We start from the raw sequence: 17,499 nt of genomic DNA, 5'->3' as shown, positions 1-17,499 counted from the left end.
GCATGCGGCACCCACAGTCCCAGGTTGCTGTTCAAGGCTGGCAGCATCACTTGACACACCTGGTGCTCCAGGTGTCATTAAGTCAACGAGAGTTAAGTGACTTCCCCACAGACATCAAAGAACGACCCAATGAGCCTTACCGTCCCCGCTCTCAGGAAGACTCTGACTGTCCATTTTCCAATTTGTTCACCTTGGAACTGCTCGTGAGATTACAGGAAGTACATAGTGCCCGCCTCAGTCAACGCTCAGCTGTTTTCTGTGGTTGGGGGTGTTGACTTGGCGTCGGGGTTGTCAGGTGATAATGATGGGTGGGGGTCGGTGGAGCACCCTGTGGGCATGTGTGAAGCGTGTCCGGAGTGGGGTCACGCCTCTGCCGTGGGGTGGGCTCCACCCTCTTTGCCCTGGCCGTGCTTGTGAGCCCAGACCTGTGCCTTTGCTTTCTAGAGCAAGATGAATGCCATGCTGGAGACCCCCGAGCTCCCCGCCGTGTTTGACGGGGTGAAGCTGGCTGCCGTAGCTGCTGTTCTCTACGTCATCGTGCGGTGTTTGAACCTGAAGAGTCCCACTGCCCCTCCTGACCTCTACTTCCAGGACTCCGGGCTCTCACGCTTCCTGCTCAAATCCTGTCCTCTTCTGACCAAAGAGTGAGTCCACTGCCCCGCCTGTTCCTACCTGTTGTTCTGTTTGGCTTTGTGTGATGTTCAAAGAATCTTTCCAGCCGAAGGATGTTGCTTATCGGGAGTGGGCTTGCTTGGCTTGTGTGACATCCTGGGTTCTAGGCTCAACACTGCAAAGCAAGCAAGCAAGTAAACAGTGGATCTCGTATTGTACCTGTAGAGCACAGGTGGAAAATGGCCTTGTTGGTGTTAGAAAGAGTCTCGGTAGTCAGCTAGTGTTTAGGTAACGAATGGTGGGAGAAAGGCTCATATCTTTGTTGCTTAGAAACATCCTGTCCTTCACAGCATGGTGTCATCATCATCTATGACAAGGACTTTTCAGAAAACATTAGACATTTTTAGGTAGATATGAAACCTTGGGTAATATTTTAACTCTTGCCACTCTAAGGACAGGGAAGCCATCCCCACAGGGGCATTGTCGTGGGTTCCTGGACATTAAAAATTGTCTAGAGCACTGGCCACAAGAACACACTTGAGTGCTTCCTCTGATCCCTTGCATTTTGGATGGGGGCGGCATGCCTCCAAGAGATCAATCGGGATTCACAGCTCGTCTCCAAGAGATGCAGTGTTAAGTTTCCCACTGATGTCTTCAGATTAACGGGGGTCTTCTTTTGGGGCTCAACCAAGCCAGAAGCAGAAGCGTTCCATGTCTCCCTTTTTAGTCTGACCAACTCCCTCCCTCCCTTCGCACGCTCCACAGCTTGCTCCATTCATCCCCTCCGCCCCTGTGCCTCAAGGCTGTGCTGTGGCTGTGCAGAAAGGTACCCTTAGCACATGCCTGGCAGGTTTCTAAAACTTGATGGACAGGGCAGAAGCTCCTTCCTCCACCCTCTTCCGGGGAGTTGGTGACTGAGTGCATGTTTGACTCCAAGGAGTAGACACAGCAACAGGCATCTGAGAGTTCTTGCCTTGTGCAGTCTTGTTGTTATTTGGTTGATTTTCAGAGGCTAGTAGTCATGATGGGGGACCTTCCGTGTGGCCCTTGGGTGTTTGGGAGGGTCTCCAGTGCAGTGTCTGATAACCAGGACTATGCTGCCGTGGCTCTAGATGTCGAGAGATGTTGCTTGATGCTCGTTGGAGGATGTGCTTGCAACACTAATTTCCTAGTTGTGTTTGAAACTGCCCGTGTGAGGAACTGCCTATCACAGTAGCCCACTTCCTGGAGCCATATAGGATATGGTGTTCTTATTCCACGATATTTGCTGTTAAAATCTTTTCTGTCAAGGGAATGCATGGTACCTGTGTATTGAAAATTGCCCAGCATTTTACCTTGTATTTTCAATGTTTCTCCTATATCTCCCTTGGATACCTCACTAATCTACATTTACAATGGCTTTCAAATTCCCTGGAACCACCAAACCCAGTTCTTCAGTCTTCTCGTTTGCAGAGAGCTTTTGAAAACCAAATTTATGCCAGGTGGTGGCACATGCCTTTAATCCTGAGACCAGCCTGGTCTACAGAGTGAGTTCCAGGACAGCCAGGGCAGTCTTAAAGAAACAAACAAATACATACAACAACAAAAACAAACAAACAAAAAACCCAAGTGTATCGCTGAATTTTCATGTTGTCTTCAAATACCTTGACTGGAAGCAACTTAGGGAGAAGAAGTTTTATTGAGCCCCACAGTTTGAGAGGGTGCAGTCCATCTTGGTGAGGAAGGCATGGGGGTGGGGACAGCTTGAGGCTGGCTGGAGCACTAGTGTGAGGTGGCTGGGGTCTGCAGTGGGGAAGCAAGAGCATGGGCTCAAGCCACTCCGATGGCCCTAAGCCTGCCATCTAGACCTCATGTCCAAAAGGTTCCACCACCTGTCAGAACAGCGCTACTGTGTGGGGAGCCCATGGGGGGGGGGGGGCTCATCCCTTTCAAAACCATAACACCCAAGTGCTTAAAACCCTGTAAGTTTATATGTAGACAAGCGTAAAATTTGTACTAAGGATTTTAAGGGAGGATCGATGGGAACACCGCTTTTGCTCAGGCTCTGGAAAAATACTATCAATTTTTTATTCTGTACCGCTTGTTCAAAGTGAGAATAAAAGCCGCTTACAGCAGGCCTTAACTCCCTTTCTTACTTTCCTTTGAAGATGAACCCAGAAACATTAAGTTCTATAGTCTTCCTTTGTATTCTCCATTTCCTGGCTTGTATTCCTACATGAGCCTGTGGTGTTGACCTGGTGACTGCTAATGAGATGGCCGACTCTCACTTCCGGGGTGGTCGAGTGCCCCCTCCATCCTTATGGGTCATCAACCTGAGCCAGAGGCATCCACACAATGTCCCCCAGTCACTGACCAGTCTCCAGGCTTTCTTCCAACACGGCCTAGATTTGGAGGCTGATGAGGCCCTGGCTAAAGGCAGAGCTCATGTTTGCTTAGGACTTAGGGGCAGCTTGAAAAGGTGAGCGTGAAAGACAAGTTCTCCAGGAAGCATCTGCTTCCAAGAGCTTTCCCTTGCTCACAGAGCCAGCGACCCGAGCAAGTTGGGATATTATTTAAGCAGTGGCATTCCAAGCACACAAGCCCCCTCTAACATGAATGGGACAAAAGGATTCTGTCCCCCGCTAGGTTTTTGTTTTTACCCATTGTCTTATTTCTGATTAGAGTCTGGTACGTGTTCGTGTGGTGCCAGCAAACTGTCCCCACACCCTCCCTTTGGTGCCCGTCCCTGTGTTTCAAATTAACAGCCCTCGGATACGATCTGCCACCAGATCCACTGTTTGTTTGTTCCTAGACAAGGTCTTACTATGTAGCCCTGGCTGTCCTGGAACTAGCTCTTGTAGACCAGGCTGGCCTTGACCTCACAGAGATCCGCCTGCCTCTGCCTCCTGACTGCTGGGATTAAAGGCACATGCCACTGTGTTCAAATGACTTGGAGGCCAAACACATTTTTCCTGTTTTAAGAATTGGGAAGCTGGGCGTGGCAGCGAGGGTACCTAAGACAGACTACAGTGTCTAAAGTGGTTTCCCTTCTTGTCCCTGGGCAGAGGTGGACAAGGAGTGTGTGTTCTCAGGGTACAGGGGAAAGCACAGAACGGCAAGAGGCTAGCCCACAGGAGGGCTGTTAGCAGGGTTTCCCCCACCAGGTGGCCTTCAGTTCCTGCACATCTATTTCTGTCTCTCTGGTGGAAGCCACTGTCCTCTAATACCTTTCTCGGGGTCACATTTCCAGAATGGCTTCACTTGTGTTTGAAGCTGAGGGTAGGAAATGGCTATTGTGGGTAAAAACTTCTCCTGGGACTTTGAAGTGTTTTCCCTGGGAGGAAGCTGTCTCCAGGCTCCCCAAACACTCGCCTCTGCTGGAAGGTTCGGGTCGCTGATTCACAGTGAGTCGCCCAGTAGCTCGACTCAGGCAGGCAGCTGCTTATTATGACTTCCTTGCAAAACCAGACTGAGCCTCTTGCTGTGCCCAGAGAGGAAACAAGATGAACGGTGAATATTCAAAGTAAAGGAAAAAGAACTTTTTCCTCTTCTTAGCATTAAAGTCAGCTTTTAAGTCTGATTTTAAAATAATTGACCCAAAGGCACATCGCAAATGAGTTCTGTGATGTCTGGGGGACGGCTACTTTGGTGGGGTGCTGTACCTCCTGTTCACTTAGCAACACATCAATGTTTACCTAGTGATTCAAGAAATGTTTGCTTTTGGTGAAACAAGCAGACCAAAGCTCAGTTAGGAGCAATGAGGAGTCTCGGGGTGGTGATACAAGTCTGCATTTTCTTCAGAATAGAAAAATTAACGCATATTCATTCATTTTAAAATATAGAAAGTAAAGCACATTTTAAAAAATCTTATAATTCCTTTAATCAGAAGTAATATACCACTGCTGTTTGAGTGAGCATCTGTGGGGAGATATATATATATATATATATATATATATATATATATATATTATTTATTTATGTCCTCCACGAAATCAGGATGGTAAGATTTCTGATCCCTCCCGCCTCTCTGTGTGTGTGTGTGTGTGTGTGTGTGTGTGTGTGTGTCGTTTGTTCCTCAGCACTAACCTCCTGTGATCCTGGCATCCCTGCTTTCGGTCCTCCTCCAGGAATGGAAACGGAAGTTATACACTGGAGAAGGGAGGAGGGCTCGTTGTGTCTAGAGGGGAGTGGGTAAGTTAGGAAAAGTGTCATAGAATTTGACGCAGTTTAGGATTTTGACCACCAGAACAATAAAAGAAGCTAAGCAGGGGTAGGGAGGCCTTCTGCTGTCTGTCTGTCTGTCCTCTCTGACCCTTGCTGTGGAACAAGGAGGCACTGTCTCTCTCTGTAGTACTCTAGGGGTAATCATTTGCATATAGTAAAGTACACAGACCTTAAGTCTACAGTGCAGGGCCTACGTGCTCAGCTGTATAACCACTCCCAAGCTGCCTCCCTGCCTCTGACCCACCCAGATGTCATAATAGGACTTGAGCTGTCTTCCTCAAGCCTTCTTCAGTGTGGCCCCAAACTTGTTTCTCCGACATTCTCTCATAGCCCAGGAAGGGCCTGCCCACAGGACTGTTGTCTTCTGGGTACTCCAAATCTCCTTTGCTTTTCACCAGAATACCCTTAGGGTAGATGTCTTGAGGGGGATGTGTGTGTGTCTGTGTCTGTGATGTGTACATGTGTATGTGTGTGTGTGATATTGTGTGTGCATGTAATGTGTGTATGTGTGTGTTCAAGTACACATGTGTGTATGTGCATATGAATACCAGATATCAATGTTGGGTGTCTTCTTTGGTCGTTCTCCACCTTTATGTCTTGAGACAGGGCCTCCTTTTTTTTTTATTGATTTTTATTGAGCTCTACATTTTTCTCTGCCCCCCTCCGTGCCTCTCCCCTCCCCATTCAATGTCCCCATGCTCCCAATTTACTCAGGAGATCTGAGACAGGGCCTCTTGCTGAACCTGGATTCACCAATACAGCAAGGCTGGTTGGCCAGTGGTCCCTTGAGGCCACTTGTTTTTGTCCCTCTCCACACACCCCCAGTGCTGAGTTATGCCTGCCTCCGTGCCTTGGCTTTTATGCGGGTTTGGAGATCCAAACTCAAGTCCTTGTACAAGCATGGCAGGCCATTCACTCACTGACCATCCCCCCAGCCACTGAAATAACTCTGCCATCAAAACCTTAGGCCGCATCAGATGCTGAGAAAACCTTTCCTATTTACCCCTCCCTTTTAGGCCCAGTGAACCCTCCTCCCTTGTCTCCAGCGTATACCTCTCTTTCCATCTGATGCCTCTCATCGGCTTCTGTGAGAGTTTCTGTCACTTTCCACTTTGCTACTGGAGTACACGTACCCCAGATCAAGAGCCATATGCTTGGCAGAACAGAGCAGGGTCACTGGTGCTCCCAAGCCTCGAGGGTGGCATCCTTCTGTCTCTTAGTCTCCATAGGCAAGTGTAGGTGAGAGATACTCAAATTTGGCAAATGCCATCTGTGTCAACCAAGAGAAACCAAGAAACCACACTGGCCCCCGCTTGCTCAGTGGCACCCCGGGGAGTCAGGTATCCCTTTAGCACTGACAACGCTGTTTGTCAAGAAGGCTCTGTCCTGTCTCTGAGAGATGTGTTTTGTTAAAGGTTTTTCTGGATTTATTAGTCGGGGCAGCCCCCAGATGCAGAATGGCCGTCCCCAGCCTTTCCCTGGGGCCCCGGCTGAAGTAGCTGCTGGCAGGTGCAGGTTGGAAAGTGAACAGAGGCACCAGGTGGCACTTTCTGTCACCTCCCTCCCCACGGGAAGCCAAAGCTGTGCCTTCCCACTCATGAGCAGGCACGTCTGGCTGCCTGTGTTGTGCTCTAGCTAGAGGTGAAGGAAGGGGCTTCGGGGAAGCATGACGGACTAACAGACAAGCCTGAAACAGAGCTGGTATCTTCAGGGGATGTGAAAGACATCTAGACTCCCCTCTCTGTCCGGTGAGGAAAGGCAGTGAGACAGAACCCAAGCCGTCTTTAAGGTTTCCCCAGAGACAAAAATATCATAGTTTTCTCCTGCCACCAGATGCCACCTGGGTCACCCAGAACTGAGTGTTTTTATTCACAGTGGGTTTGACAACGCCTGAAACTGGACTGTGAGGCCCGCACCCATTCCGACACCTTGCCAAAACCAACAGTTGGCATCCTGTGCCCTCGTGGCATCTCGGAACACTGCTTCAGGGAAGCTGCTTCAGCACTGTCATGAGAGAGCCCGCAGAAGCCCCGTGGCCCTTCGGTAGACCCTAATGGGTCATGGTGGTTTTCCCATTGCTTCTCTCACCAGAGTTCAGGCCCCAAAGGGTCTCCTGCTGAATCCTTCTCATCCTGACCAGCCCCCAGCTTTAGTTCTTTGCCATAGCCCTTTGGTTTGTCCGGCTGGAAACAGAGGCTCTCCCTCATTAGACTCAGCCATTGGGGTGGGGCTTAAGTCCTTAGAGATGTTTACATTGGTAGGAATTTCCTGAGGCATTTTTTGAAGATGGGTTTTGTCATCACTTCACTGAGGCTGCTCTCCCGCTTCGCCGCCATCCTCAGACCTGGATTACTCACTTTGCAATTATTCCTGCCAAGGCAGGGAAGAGCTGCTTTTGTTGTTCTCTCAAACAATATTGATCACTTTCTTATCTGAGATTTTTGTCTGTGTGTGTCTGTCTGTCTGTCTATGAATGTATGCTATTTGTGTACAGGTACCTGCAGAAGCCAAAAGAGGGCACAGAGCCCTTAGAGCTGGAGTTGCAGGTGTTTGAAAGCCCCGAGTGGGTGCTGGGAACTGAACTCGGGTCTCTGGAAGGGCAGCAGGTGCTGTTCGCTGATGCGCCACCTCCCCAGCCCCTCAGCTCATTCTCTATCCTGTCACCTGCTCTCTCTTCCTAACGAAAAGATCTATTGTTCTTTTATCCACCACAAATAAAAGCCTGGCTCTACATACTGTGCACACTGTGTTCGTCAGAAATGTGCGGGATAAAGGCACTTTTGCCCTAGTGTGCCAAGGAACTTTTAAACAATGAGACATACCCTGCCAGGAAACCCAACACTGATTCGGGTGGCTCTGGTAGAGCAGTGGAACGCATGGAATTCTTTTTCTCTATCAGAAGAATGGAGGACTTCATATATAAACATCCACTCCTGCCTCTGTTTTGTAAGACACTTCCTTTGCAGTAACAGTGCCAAAGCCTGGGCTAGCCTGCCTCCCCATGCCATCCTGCAAACCCTGGGTTAGCCTGCCTCCCCATGCCATCCTGCAAACCCTGGGCTAGCCTGCCTCCCCATGCCATCCTGCAAATCCTGGGTTAGCCTGCCTCCCCATGCCATCCTGCAAACCCTGGGCTAGCCTGCCTCCCCATGCCATCCTGCAAACCCTGGGCTAGCCTGCCTCCCCATGCCATCCTGCAAATCCTGGGTTAGCCTGCCTCCCCATGCCATCCTGCAAATCCTGGGTTAGCCTGCCTCCCTATGCCAACCTGAAAACCCTAGGCTATCCTGCCACCCTCATGCCAGTTTGCAAACACTGGGCTAGCCTGCCACCCCCTATGCTAACCTGCAAACACTGGGCTAGCCTGCCACCCCCTATGCTAACCTGTAAACCCTGGGCCAGCCCCTCTTAGGTAAAGGTCTGTAGCAAGTACAGCTTATTTATAGTGACTCAGAGCTGAAAAGAATTTCATTATCTTGGGTTTAAACTCCTTAATTCCCTCTTGTTCACCCACATTCCAGATGAGATTTAAATCCTTCCGTCCTCTGCTGAACACTAAGCCTGTGTCCTTTTCAGAGGCTAAACTAATTGCTAAGAGTCTTCACTTCATTGACCTGATTTTATCCATTCCGAGAGCTGTACAAATATTTCCTGAGACGCTGTAAGAGGATCTGCAGTGTCCCGATGCACTTGTCACTTAGCTCTTAGACCTTCAGAGCATAATTACTTGGAACTCCTGAAGATGGAACACTCAGATTGTCTTTAGAGGGACCAAATGCTGATGCACAGCCCCGATTGAGGCTCCTTCGCCTTAAAGTTACTTGTGCACAGAGTTCAAAGAATCCTTATCACAATCGTACTGTCAAGGCAAACAAAGCAAAGCCAAAGGCTGACCCTGGGATGTTGTCCTTCCTTACAAGGCCAACCAGTTTGCCCAAGGCTGGCAGGTGTCCAGTGACCCGCGGAACTTTCTTTTTCCTTCCTTTTGAGACAGGATCACATCACGTAGCCCAGGCTGGCCTTGAACTCACAGAGATCCACCTGCCTCTGTCTTCTACGTGCTGGGATTAAAAGTGTGGGCCAGCATGCCTGGTGACACGGGACTTTCTGTGCTAATACTGAAGAGGTCTCAGATAATCGGGATGGGTTGACCACACTGTTTCTCGCTGTCTTCTCTGGTCATAAAGTGAGGCTGTTGTTTTTGTGGGAATGACTGAGTGAGCATTTGGAGTCAGTAATTGCTTTGCCAGCGACTAGTTTAAAATTTCCTCTTAGATGTTTCTTCCCCTTCTCTGTCTGTGCCCTGGTAGATATTTATCCCAGGAGCAGGCTGACCAGGACAGGAAGGAAGGCGCTGCCATCTTTGAAGCATCTTGCCTTGCTTGCCTTGAGCTGGGTACCTGACGTGAGCGTGCCCCTGTCACCTGCGCCTGTACCTGAGATCCAGATCGTAGGTCTTTGTGACAATCTGTTCCTTCTTTTGCGAATTGCCGAAGCCTGAAATATCTAAAGAGGTTCAGAATCTAAGAATTTTCATGATTCCCTCCATTTTATTTAAATAGAGGCTATGTCACTCAAGATAAAACAACCAATTCCAGCTTCCCAAACTCCTCCCTCTCCCACTTGACTCCTCCCCTTGAGGCCCTGTTTGTCAAGCCTGACCACGTCCTTCAGAAATGCAACAGAAAAGCTATACTTGTGAGACATAGCACCTGGGAGGGCAGTAGAAGCAAAAGAATCAGCCACAGCTATGCAGTGAGTTCGAGACCAAGCCACAGCTACAAGAAGAGGGGGACTGTGCCACAGTGATGCCTTTACTTCATGTCAAACCCAGTGCGGATGGATGGGCAAGAGGGCCTGCTACTGCTGGGGCTCCCGTTGCTAAGTGGTTGCTAAGTTCTCTTTCCGTCTTTCCCAGACGAAATGCTGGCCCCCATCTTGGAATCCATTCCTCTTTAACTTTCCCTCACTCACACTACTTTCCTTAGACTTCATTTGCCAGGCCTGCCTGGGACCACGCCCACTTCTCTGGTCCTTTCCAGTGTGTATTTGCTGGAAATTGCTTCAGGATCCAGAAGCAGAAACCGACCCGCTTTCTAGGAAGCCTGGAATTGCTAAATATAGCGGGCTTTCATCAGCATCTCATGTTTATTTATCCCATGAATTTAGTAGTTACCAATTTTTATCGCAGTCTGTTCTTCGCTGCCTGCCTCTCAGCACCTCTCTCCTCGCTACAGCGGGTAGTGTACACCGCACCACAAACAGTGTGTGTAACTGAGACAGAAATCAACTTTACTAATGTGTTCTAGAGGTAAATAGATGTGATTTCCAAATGTCCCGCTAGCAGTCATCTGTGGCAAGACTGAGCATGCTCCCTTTTGGCTTTTGTATTTTGTCCAAAACTTCCCCAACTTCTCCCTCTCCCACTTGTCCCTCCCTTGGAGGCCCTGTTCATCAAACCTGACCATGTTTCTTCAGGGCTCTGCTGTGTCTTCAGAAACGCAAAAGAAAAGCCATGTAGGAATCATGGCACTTGGGAGGTACACGGAGTGCCTGGTTTGGGAGCCTCGTGTCTCCAGCAATGGAAATAGCTTCCCTGTACATAGAGCCTTTGGGGGAACAGCTTTGAGATCAGAATCCAGTGGCGGTGGTGTAACTCCTTAAGGGATGCATTCTCCTGGGCTTGCAGGGAAATCTGTCGCTCCACAGAACCCCAGTAAGTTCTACTCACATAGAGAGTTCGTGTTCACCCGTAATTGGATGAGGTAGACCCAGCGACCAGTTACTGCTGGAGGTCCTTTTGGCCACTGAGCCTCTCTATAGAGATCTTCGGCTACCTGAGGTGGCGACCTGCCCTGTCACAGGAAGTCATGGAGATGGAAGGGAGGCAGGCTTGTGAGATGCCCTGTCTCGACCCAGATGAAGGGTCTGGCTGAGTGTGCGTCTGACATCAGGCTAGGCTACTTAACTCCTTGGGCTGCCCATGCTGAAAGTCTGTAATCTGAAACATTTGGGGAACTTCTCTCAAGGTCAGCGACTGATGGAGAGCCATCTATGGCTTCCCAGGAAGGGTTTCCATAGTGGTCTTGGTTTTTCTCGTGATGAGAAACACAAAAATGTCCTTCCAGCAAGCCCCTGAGCAGCTGTGTTCAATTGAATCCCGCAAATCTGAACATGCTTTCGTGTTTGAAATGAAAGATTTCAATTTGAAATGAAAGACTCTTAAGTCTCTTTTTTTTGTTGTTTTTTTTTTTTTTGTTTGTTTTTCGAGACAGGGTTTCTCTGTGGCTTTGGAGCCTGTCCTGGAACTAGCTCTTGTAGACCAGGCTGGTCTCGAACTCACAGAGATCCGCCTACCTCTGCCTCCCGAGTGCTGGGATTAAAGGCGTGCGCCACCATCACCCGGCTAAGTCTCTTGTTTATATATTTGTGTGTGTGTGTTTCTGTGTGTGTGTGTGCGTGTGCGCACACGCCATAGCACCCTTCTAGAGGTCAGAAGACAGGTTGCAGGAGTTGGTTCTCTTCTCCCACCATGTGGGCTCCAGGGGTTGAACTCGAGTGGTCAGACTTGGCAGCAAGCACCTTTACCTCCTGAGCCATCTTGCTAGCCCCAAATCTTTATATTTTTTCAGTGTGAAATTACCAAGCCATACTTTCGTGGGCTTTTCCTTCTTTGGTTTTGAATAAAGGGAGATATTTTTCTCTAAATATCTAAATAAATAGATAATAAATAATAGATAAGCCTAGTAAGATTAGTAGTATCTATATGGTAATCTACTCTTATGATCTGTTCACTCCACCCACATTCAAGATGCTCCTTTTCCTTATCTTCATCTTCTTGGCCCATCAGAGATCCCCGTATCCCTGGCCTTTCTCTATAGCCAGTTCCTCTCTCCTCTCCCTTCTGTCTCATGTCTGACATGAGCAATGTAACAGTAACTCCCTGAGTCAGTCTTTTTCATCTCCAAATGTATTCTTTTCCTTCCTTTTGAAACAAAGTTTCGCTTTGGAGCCCAGACTGCCCTGGAACTCACTCTGTAGCACAAACTGGCCTTGAACTTGGGGCAATCCTCTTGCCCCAGCCTCCCGAGCCCTGAACTTGAGCCACCAACTGCCCCACCCCCACCCCAGAGGCTTGAGAACAAAGACCACACAGCTGTTCCTTTGCACAGAATCAATTCATGCTGGTGTTTATAGATTTCTGGAAGGAACATAAACTATCCGAATGAGTAATTTCAGGCTGGGATTGAGGGGGCGGGAGGAACCTCAGTACCGTATGTTGGGTGAAGGGCGGTGTGTGATCTGCAGGGCTGCTGGGCTTCAGATAGGTGGACAGTATATCAGCGAGGACACCGGCCAGTGAGACCGACCGTGGAAACAGCACTCTTGCAGGAAGCCGGCTTTGTCTTCCAGCAATGCGTTTTACTCAATCAGACTTGTCCTGTGCCTCTAACCAGCGTCCAGACTAAGAAGGCAATTGCTTTGCTTTGCTCTGACCCCACGGGCCCTAGTGCCCCCGTTCCCAGTGTCATGGCGAGGCGCTGACTGTAATTTCCAAATATAAACTTCACCCTGTTTAGTTGGCGCCTGCACCTGCCACTTTCTCTCCCCTTTGTCCATTGTGCCCTTTGGTTTTGTTTGTTAATGAGCTTCTGATCACACTCCTCCGATCTCCACCATTGCTTCCTGGCCAGGTCGTATGCAAGGTCTGCCTTGTGTGACAACAGCTGCCTGATTATACCCACGAGTCCCATGTCTGTAGGGGAAGAAAAGGAGGTCAGATCGCACGGAGTGTCACTTTCCCAGACAGGACTTTGGACTTGTTCCACACTGTGGTGGGAAAGGGAAGCATAGGCCTTCAAAGCAGAAGCAGAGGTATCTGTGGACGCTGGAGGGAAGGCTGTAACGTCAACACCGTAGAGCAGCTGAAAAGGAGTAGACAGGGCACACAGGCAAGCTGCTCTCTCAGGAAAAGCTTTCTGGAGGCTTGTCTGCGGAATCGTGCAGAAACGGGTGTGACCAGGACAGTAAAGCTCAGGACCACACAACCCAGGATTCCAGATCAGCTTCAGGTGGGGAGGTTTCGAGGGCTGAAAGAAATGCTTTGGATTACTGGCTGCGGTAGGGTAGGAAGCAGGAAGGGGCAGGAATGAGCCCCAGGAAGGCAGTAAGAAAGAGAGGTGAGAGGAGAGAGCTTGGAGGATCGGGAAAGTCAGAAAGGGAGGCTGTGGAGGTGGCACCGAGACGCCACAAAGAGCCAGAGAGGAGAAATGAAAGATGCCAGTGAGCTTTCAGAATCTGGGAAAGAAAGCAGGGGTGGGGCTGGATAGAAAACCAAGCTAAACTGGGGGAAGGCGTTCCCCAAGACTGCGAAGTTGGTGCAGAGGCACCTGGCAAAGGAGGACATCTCGGAGTTGTGAGGACAGAAGTGAACTCGCCCTGGGGTTCCCGTGAGACCCACCTAGGGCCAGCTCTGGGCCCAGCAGCAGGATGGCTTTACCTTGCAGAATCTCGATTTCCTTATTTGTGAAGCAGAACAGTTGTGGTTGTTCCCTAGGATCAATAAGAGGAGGAAAAGAGAACAAACATGAAGTGCTCCCAGCATGCCGGCACGTGTGTTAGTAACCACAGCCACCGTTAGGGCGAGCTCTTCATGGGCGTGTTGTTCATTGAGTCAGATGGCAAATGGCATAGCTTACTCAAGTCCTTGTGAGTCTATCTGAACAGTCAACAAGACCTGTGTGGGTAGCTGTGTAGGGGAGGCCTATAGAATTTCTAGAGGAAATACAAGTAGCAAATAAATAATGTTTAGCCTTGGTAATGGTGGAACATCAAAAGAAAATGAAGTGGTGTTTGATGCTCAGAGGAAAAAAGTACCATCAATATGATATTAATTTGTTATTTTTATATCTGCGGCACAGCTGCTACACCTAATCCTTAGCTGCTGACTGCGCAGCCGCACGCACCCCCCATCCCCCCTGCTGAAACCGCAGCCCGGGAGGGCCTTCACATCCCACTGCCGTCTCAGCTGCCTCCATGGAGGGAGACAAATTTTGTTTTAACCAAAGTCTCTCTCCTCTTATTTTACCAGTAAAGACTCAGGAGCCAGATGCGGAGGTGAAAACCTGCTAGCTCAGAGAGGCCGAGGAAGCAGCCAGCTGACCTTCCTCCTCCAACATTCCAGAAAGAGCTTCTCTTCCACTGTCCTGAACTAAACAGGACCGCCAAACTCAAAGTCCCTCCCTACTACTTCTATGGGTCTCTCCATCCATCTTCCTGACTCCCTCTTACTCTCTACTTCCTGTCAACTAGCTGCTTGCTCCGCCTCCTGACCTATGGTTGATTTTATTTAACCCTGTTTACAATAGACAGAAAGCTCTTGGATTAAGGATATGTTCTAGGGCTGGGCCACAGCACAGCTAGAGGCAGGTTTTTCCAATAAATAATGCAACCTCAAGGTTTACAGTGTGACCAAATATCCCGCACCATCAATTAGACACGGGATCAGTCACGATCGGCTGGTCTGTGCCTTGGTAACCTTTCCTAGGTCTCAGAGTTAACATCACCCCTTGCAGTAGCTGTTTACTTCACGGCAGCCGGAGAAGGGTGCTACCAATTATAGTCCCACTGGGACCTCAGCTGATGGAGATGTTATCGTAGCAAGTGCCGGGAAAAGGAATTTGGCACCCTACACAGCTGGCTCCCTAAGACCGTTTCCCAGAAGTTGGCAGTCCCCTTTCCATTGACTGTAGCGATGCTCTCGGCCATGCCTGACTTTAGAAGTGCAGCTTACTGGCGCCCAGAGTAGAGGCGAGAAGGCCACCAGGATGACTCCGTCGGTCAAGCCTGATGACCTGAGTTTGCAAGAGACTAGCAGCTTGAGGGTGGGATGGGGCACCAGGTCTTGTATCAGCCTCCAGAAGGTCCCCAGACGCAAGCGGGTTCTAGAGGGGTGGGAGGATTCCCCTTGGCGGAAACTGACCACCCCAGGAGAAAAAGTCCCAGAGATGATGATGTTTGGGGATCGTCTTATGAGATAGCAGGAGTCCTCAGATTGGGAGGCCTGCCTTTCGATGGGTAGAGCACATCAGCTTTTTGGCACCTCGTATTTCAAGGAAGCAGGAGGAAAGCCTGGAACGTGAGAGCTGAGATAGGCAGCCAGCAGCAGGAAGGAAGGAACAGTGCCGAGGCTCAGCGACAAGGTACCATGTATGTGCCCGTGGCAAGAAGAAAGGACAACAACCAGGGCATTGGAAGCCCAGGAACGAGCTTTGGGAGCAGAAAGAAAGTTTGTTAGAGGCTCAGTAAATTTGGAGATCTCTTCCAGAAAGAATAAAAAGACAAAGAGATGGAATGGGGAATGGGAAGGAAAATGTGAGCATCGGTCCAGGAAATTTAACATTCAAATAATATGGGTTCCTAAAGAAAGAGTCAGGAGGCTTCTAGGGAGGGATTGACAAATACCTGCCTCACAGCTGGCCCAGAACTGATGCTCGGCGCCTGACCTGTTGACCTTTATTTGTGTTTAATGTGACTCTGCTTTAGTACAGTTCTTTAGAACAGTGTTATCTGTGTGGTTTTGTGGTACTTCCACACACTGTAGACGGGAGCTCCGGTGCCTCCGCTCCTCGGGGAACTTCTCACAAGGGCAGAGTTGTTGGCTGTTGGAGGAAATGTTTTCCTGTGCTTTGGGAGAGGGCTGTGTTTCAACAGGGCTGACCCACAGCCGTCCTCAACAGTAGCCTCTTTCAGTTGCACTGAAGGCTCCAGGGGCATCATTTCCTCCCTTCTGGGTCTCTGCTTGCGGCTCACCCTGCTCAAGGAGCCGTGATGTCCCCCAGCCTGCTCAAGTGTAGTCCAGAGCCCTCTGTGTTTATCTTTTTATCTTTACAAACAGAGCAAGGGGCTGGGGTGGTAGATCTTGCCTAGCAAGTGCTCAGCCCTGAGTTAGGTCCTCAGCTCTGAAAACCAAACCAAAACAGCCTCAGTGTGCAGTCTGCACTGGCCTGGAGTTTGCAATCCTCCTGCCTCAGCCTCCCAAGTGCTGAGATCACAGACACACACCACTACACCCGGCTCTTCTCCTTTCTTCCCGGTCCTAGAGGAGTTGGTTTCCTCTTTTGATGTGTTGGTTGTTTATCAGTCCTTAAACAGCTCAGTCATCTTCTGCTTGCAACAGCTGTCTTTTTTTTTTTTTTTTTGCTTTCCCAGTGCTTCACTGAATCATTGCACCTTTACGCACACCACTGTCTGGTTGAAGAGGGCTTTGTAGGACAACCTGCCAGTGGTTGCCTCTGAGCCTCTTCCTCCAACCCCATGTGAGAGAGCCAGCTATGCCCCCAAACCCACAGCAGTCAGGGCTCTGGGGCTTAGGGGTATTTGCCAAGCTGGAGGGTGAGACATATTTTCTCTCTGTGGTTTTCACTTGTATTTCTTTGAAAAGGGCATTTTTCTCAATGCATTTTAAGAGCTTCCTTTTGTGTCCTTTCCTGCTCGTGGCCTCTGGCCATTGCCCTCATGGTCACTGGCTGTTCTGGTCATCGGGAGAGCTCCAGCTAGGCCAGGGAAATTAGGTCTCTGTGATAGGAAGTGCAAATATTTACTCCCGGCTTGTCATTTGCCTTTCAACTGTGTGGTATTTGCCATGCAGAATTTTGTAATGTACGCATAGTCAAATTTTTCAGTAGCTTCTCCTGTGCCTTGTGAAACTTCCACTCACTTTCCTCAGGAAGGTAATCCTTTCTAAGAAAGAACTCCTCCTTTGCTTCAGAGTCTTCTAGCACATGCCTGGTTTTATTTTTATTTTAAAATGCTCGATCCTTCTGGAGTTCGTGTTGCTGAGAGGTACAACGTCAGCCTACTTTTTTTTCTACATGGCCGTCCTTCCCCCAGCGCCATTTATGGAACAATCCGTCTTTGTCTCGTTTATTCAGGATTGTCTCTCTCGCTAAGTTTCCTGTATTTAGGAATATTCAGCGACCCTGAACAGGCACCGTCTGCAGGCTGTAGTTTAGCAGTGTGTGCTGTGGGGTGTGGGGGGCTCCTCGTTTACGCTTCTTTTCTACAATTCCACTGGCTCCTTGACTGGCCATCTTTCCATAGGGGTATTTAAATGCTTTATTCCAAAAACCCCATTGTTAAGTTGTGCACCTGTTAAGTGTATAGACAATTAAGGGAGGAGCAACACACTTGTTCTGTGGATATTTCCTGTAGAGACTCATTTGCCCAAGTCTCCTGAGCCTTGGAGAGCATTAGAACACTACCCTCCTAATCTCCATCTCAGGATATGAACTCCCTGGGAACAAGAATAGAGTGAGATTACAAATCCTAATAATGATCTATATAATTACTGACAAAAAGCATAATTTTTGTTAAATGCTGTAAGAACCTGTCTTTTGTCTAACATCGTAACTTGTCATCCTTTGAGGTTTTTTCCCCCTGCACCTTGAAGGAAGGCAACGTGTAGTGCCAAGTGCTGATGTCAAATGCCAGCATTTAGTTTTTGTGGTCATCTTTTAATTTTTGTCTTTATTTCTTTTTTATGTATATGATGCTTTGCCTGGGTGTTTGTGCACCATGTGTGTGCAGTGCCCAAAGAGGCCAGAAGAGGGCGCCATATCACTGGGCCTGGAAATACATTCGAAGCTGGGAATTGATCCTGTGTTATCTGGGAGAACAGCCAGT

General features: G+C 49.1%; 1 protein-coding gene across 1 annotated transcript in view; it reads left to right on the top strand.

Annotated features, from left to right (window-relative positions):
• The window catches only part of Abhd2 (abhydrolase domain containing 2, acylglycerol lipase), an 84,796-nt gene that overhangs the window by 24,147 nt on the left and 43,150 nt on the right, over positions 1-17,499 (top strand). The window contains exon 3 of the mRNA XM_057756107.1: positions 445-644. Within this exon, the coding sequence (XP_057612090.1) occupies positions 451-644 (194 nt within the window). The 5' untranslated portion in view covers positions 445-450. The remainder of the gene's footprint in view (positions 1-444; positions 645-17,499) is intronic.

Source organism: Chionomys nivalis, chromosome 23, assembly GCF_950005125.1.
Source record: "Chionomys nivalis chromosome 23, mChiNiv1.1, whole genome shotgun sequence".
NCBI classification, from domain to species: Eukaryota; Metazoa; Chordata; class Mammalia; order Rodentia; family Cricetidae; genus Chionomys; species Chionomys nivalis.
The sequence above is the reverse complement of the archived record's forward strand: the minus strand, read 5'-3'. Positions and strand labels throughout refer to the sequence as shown.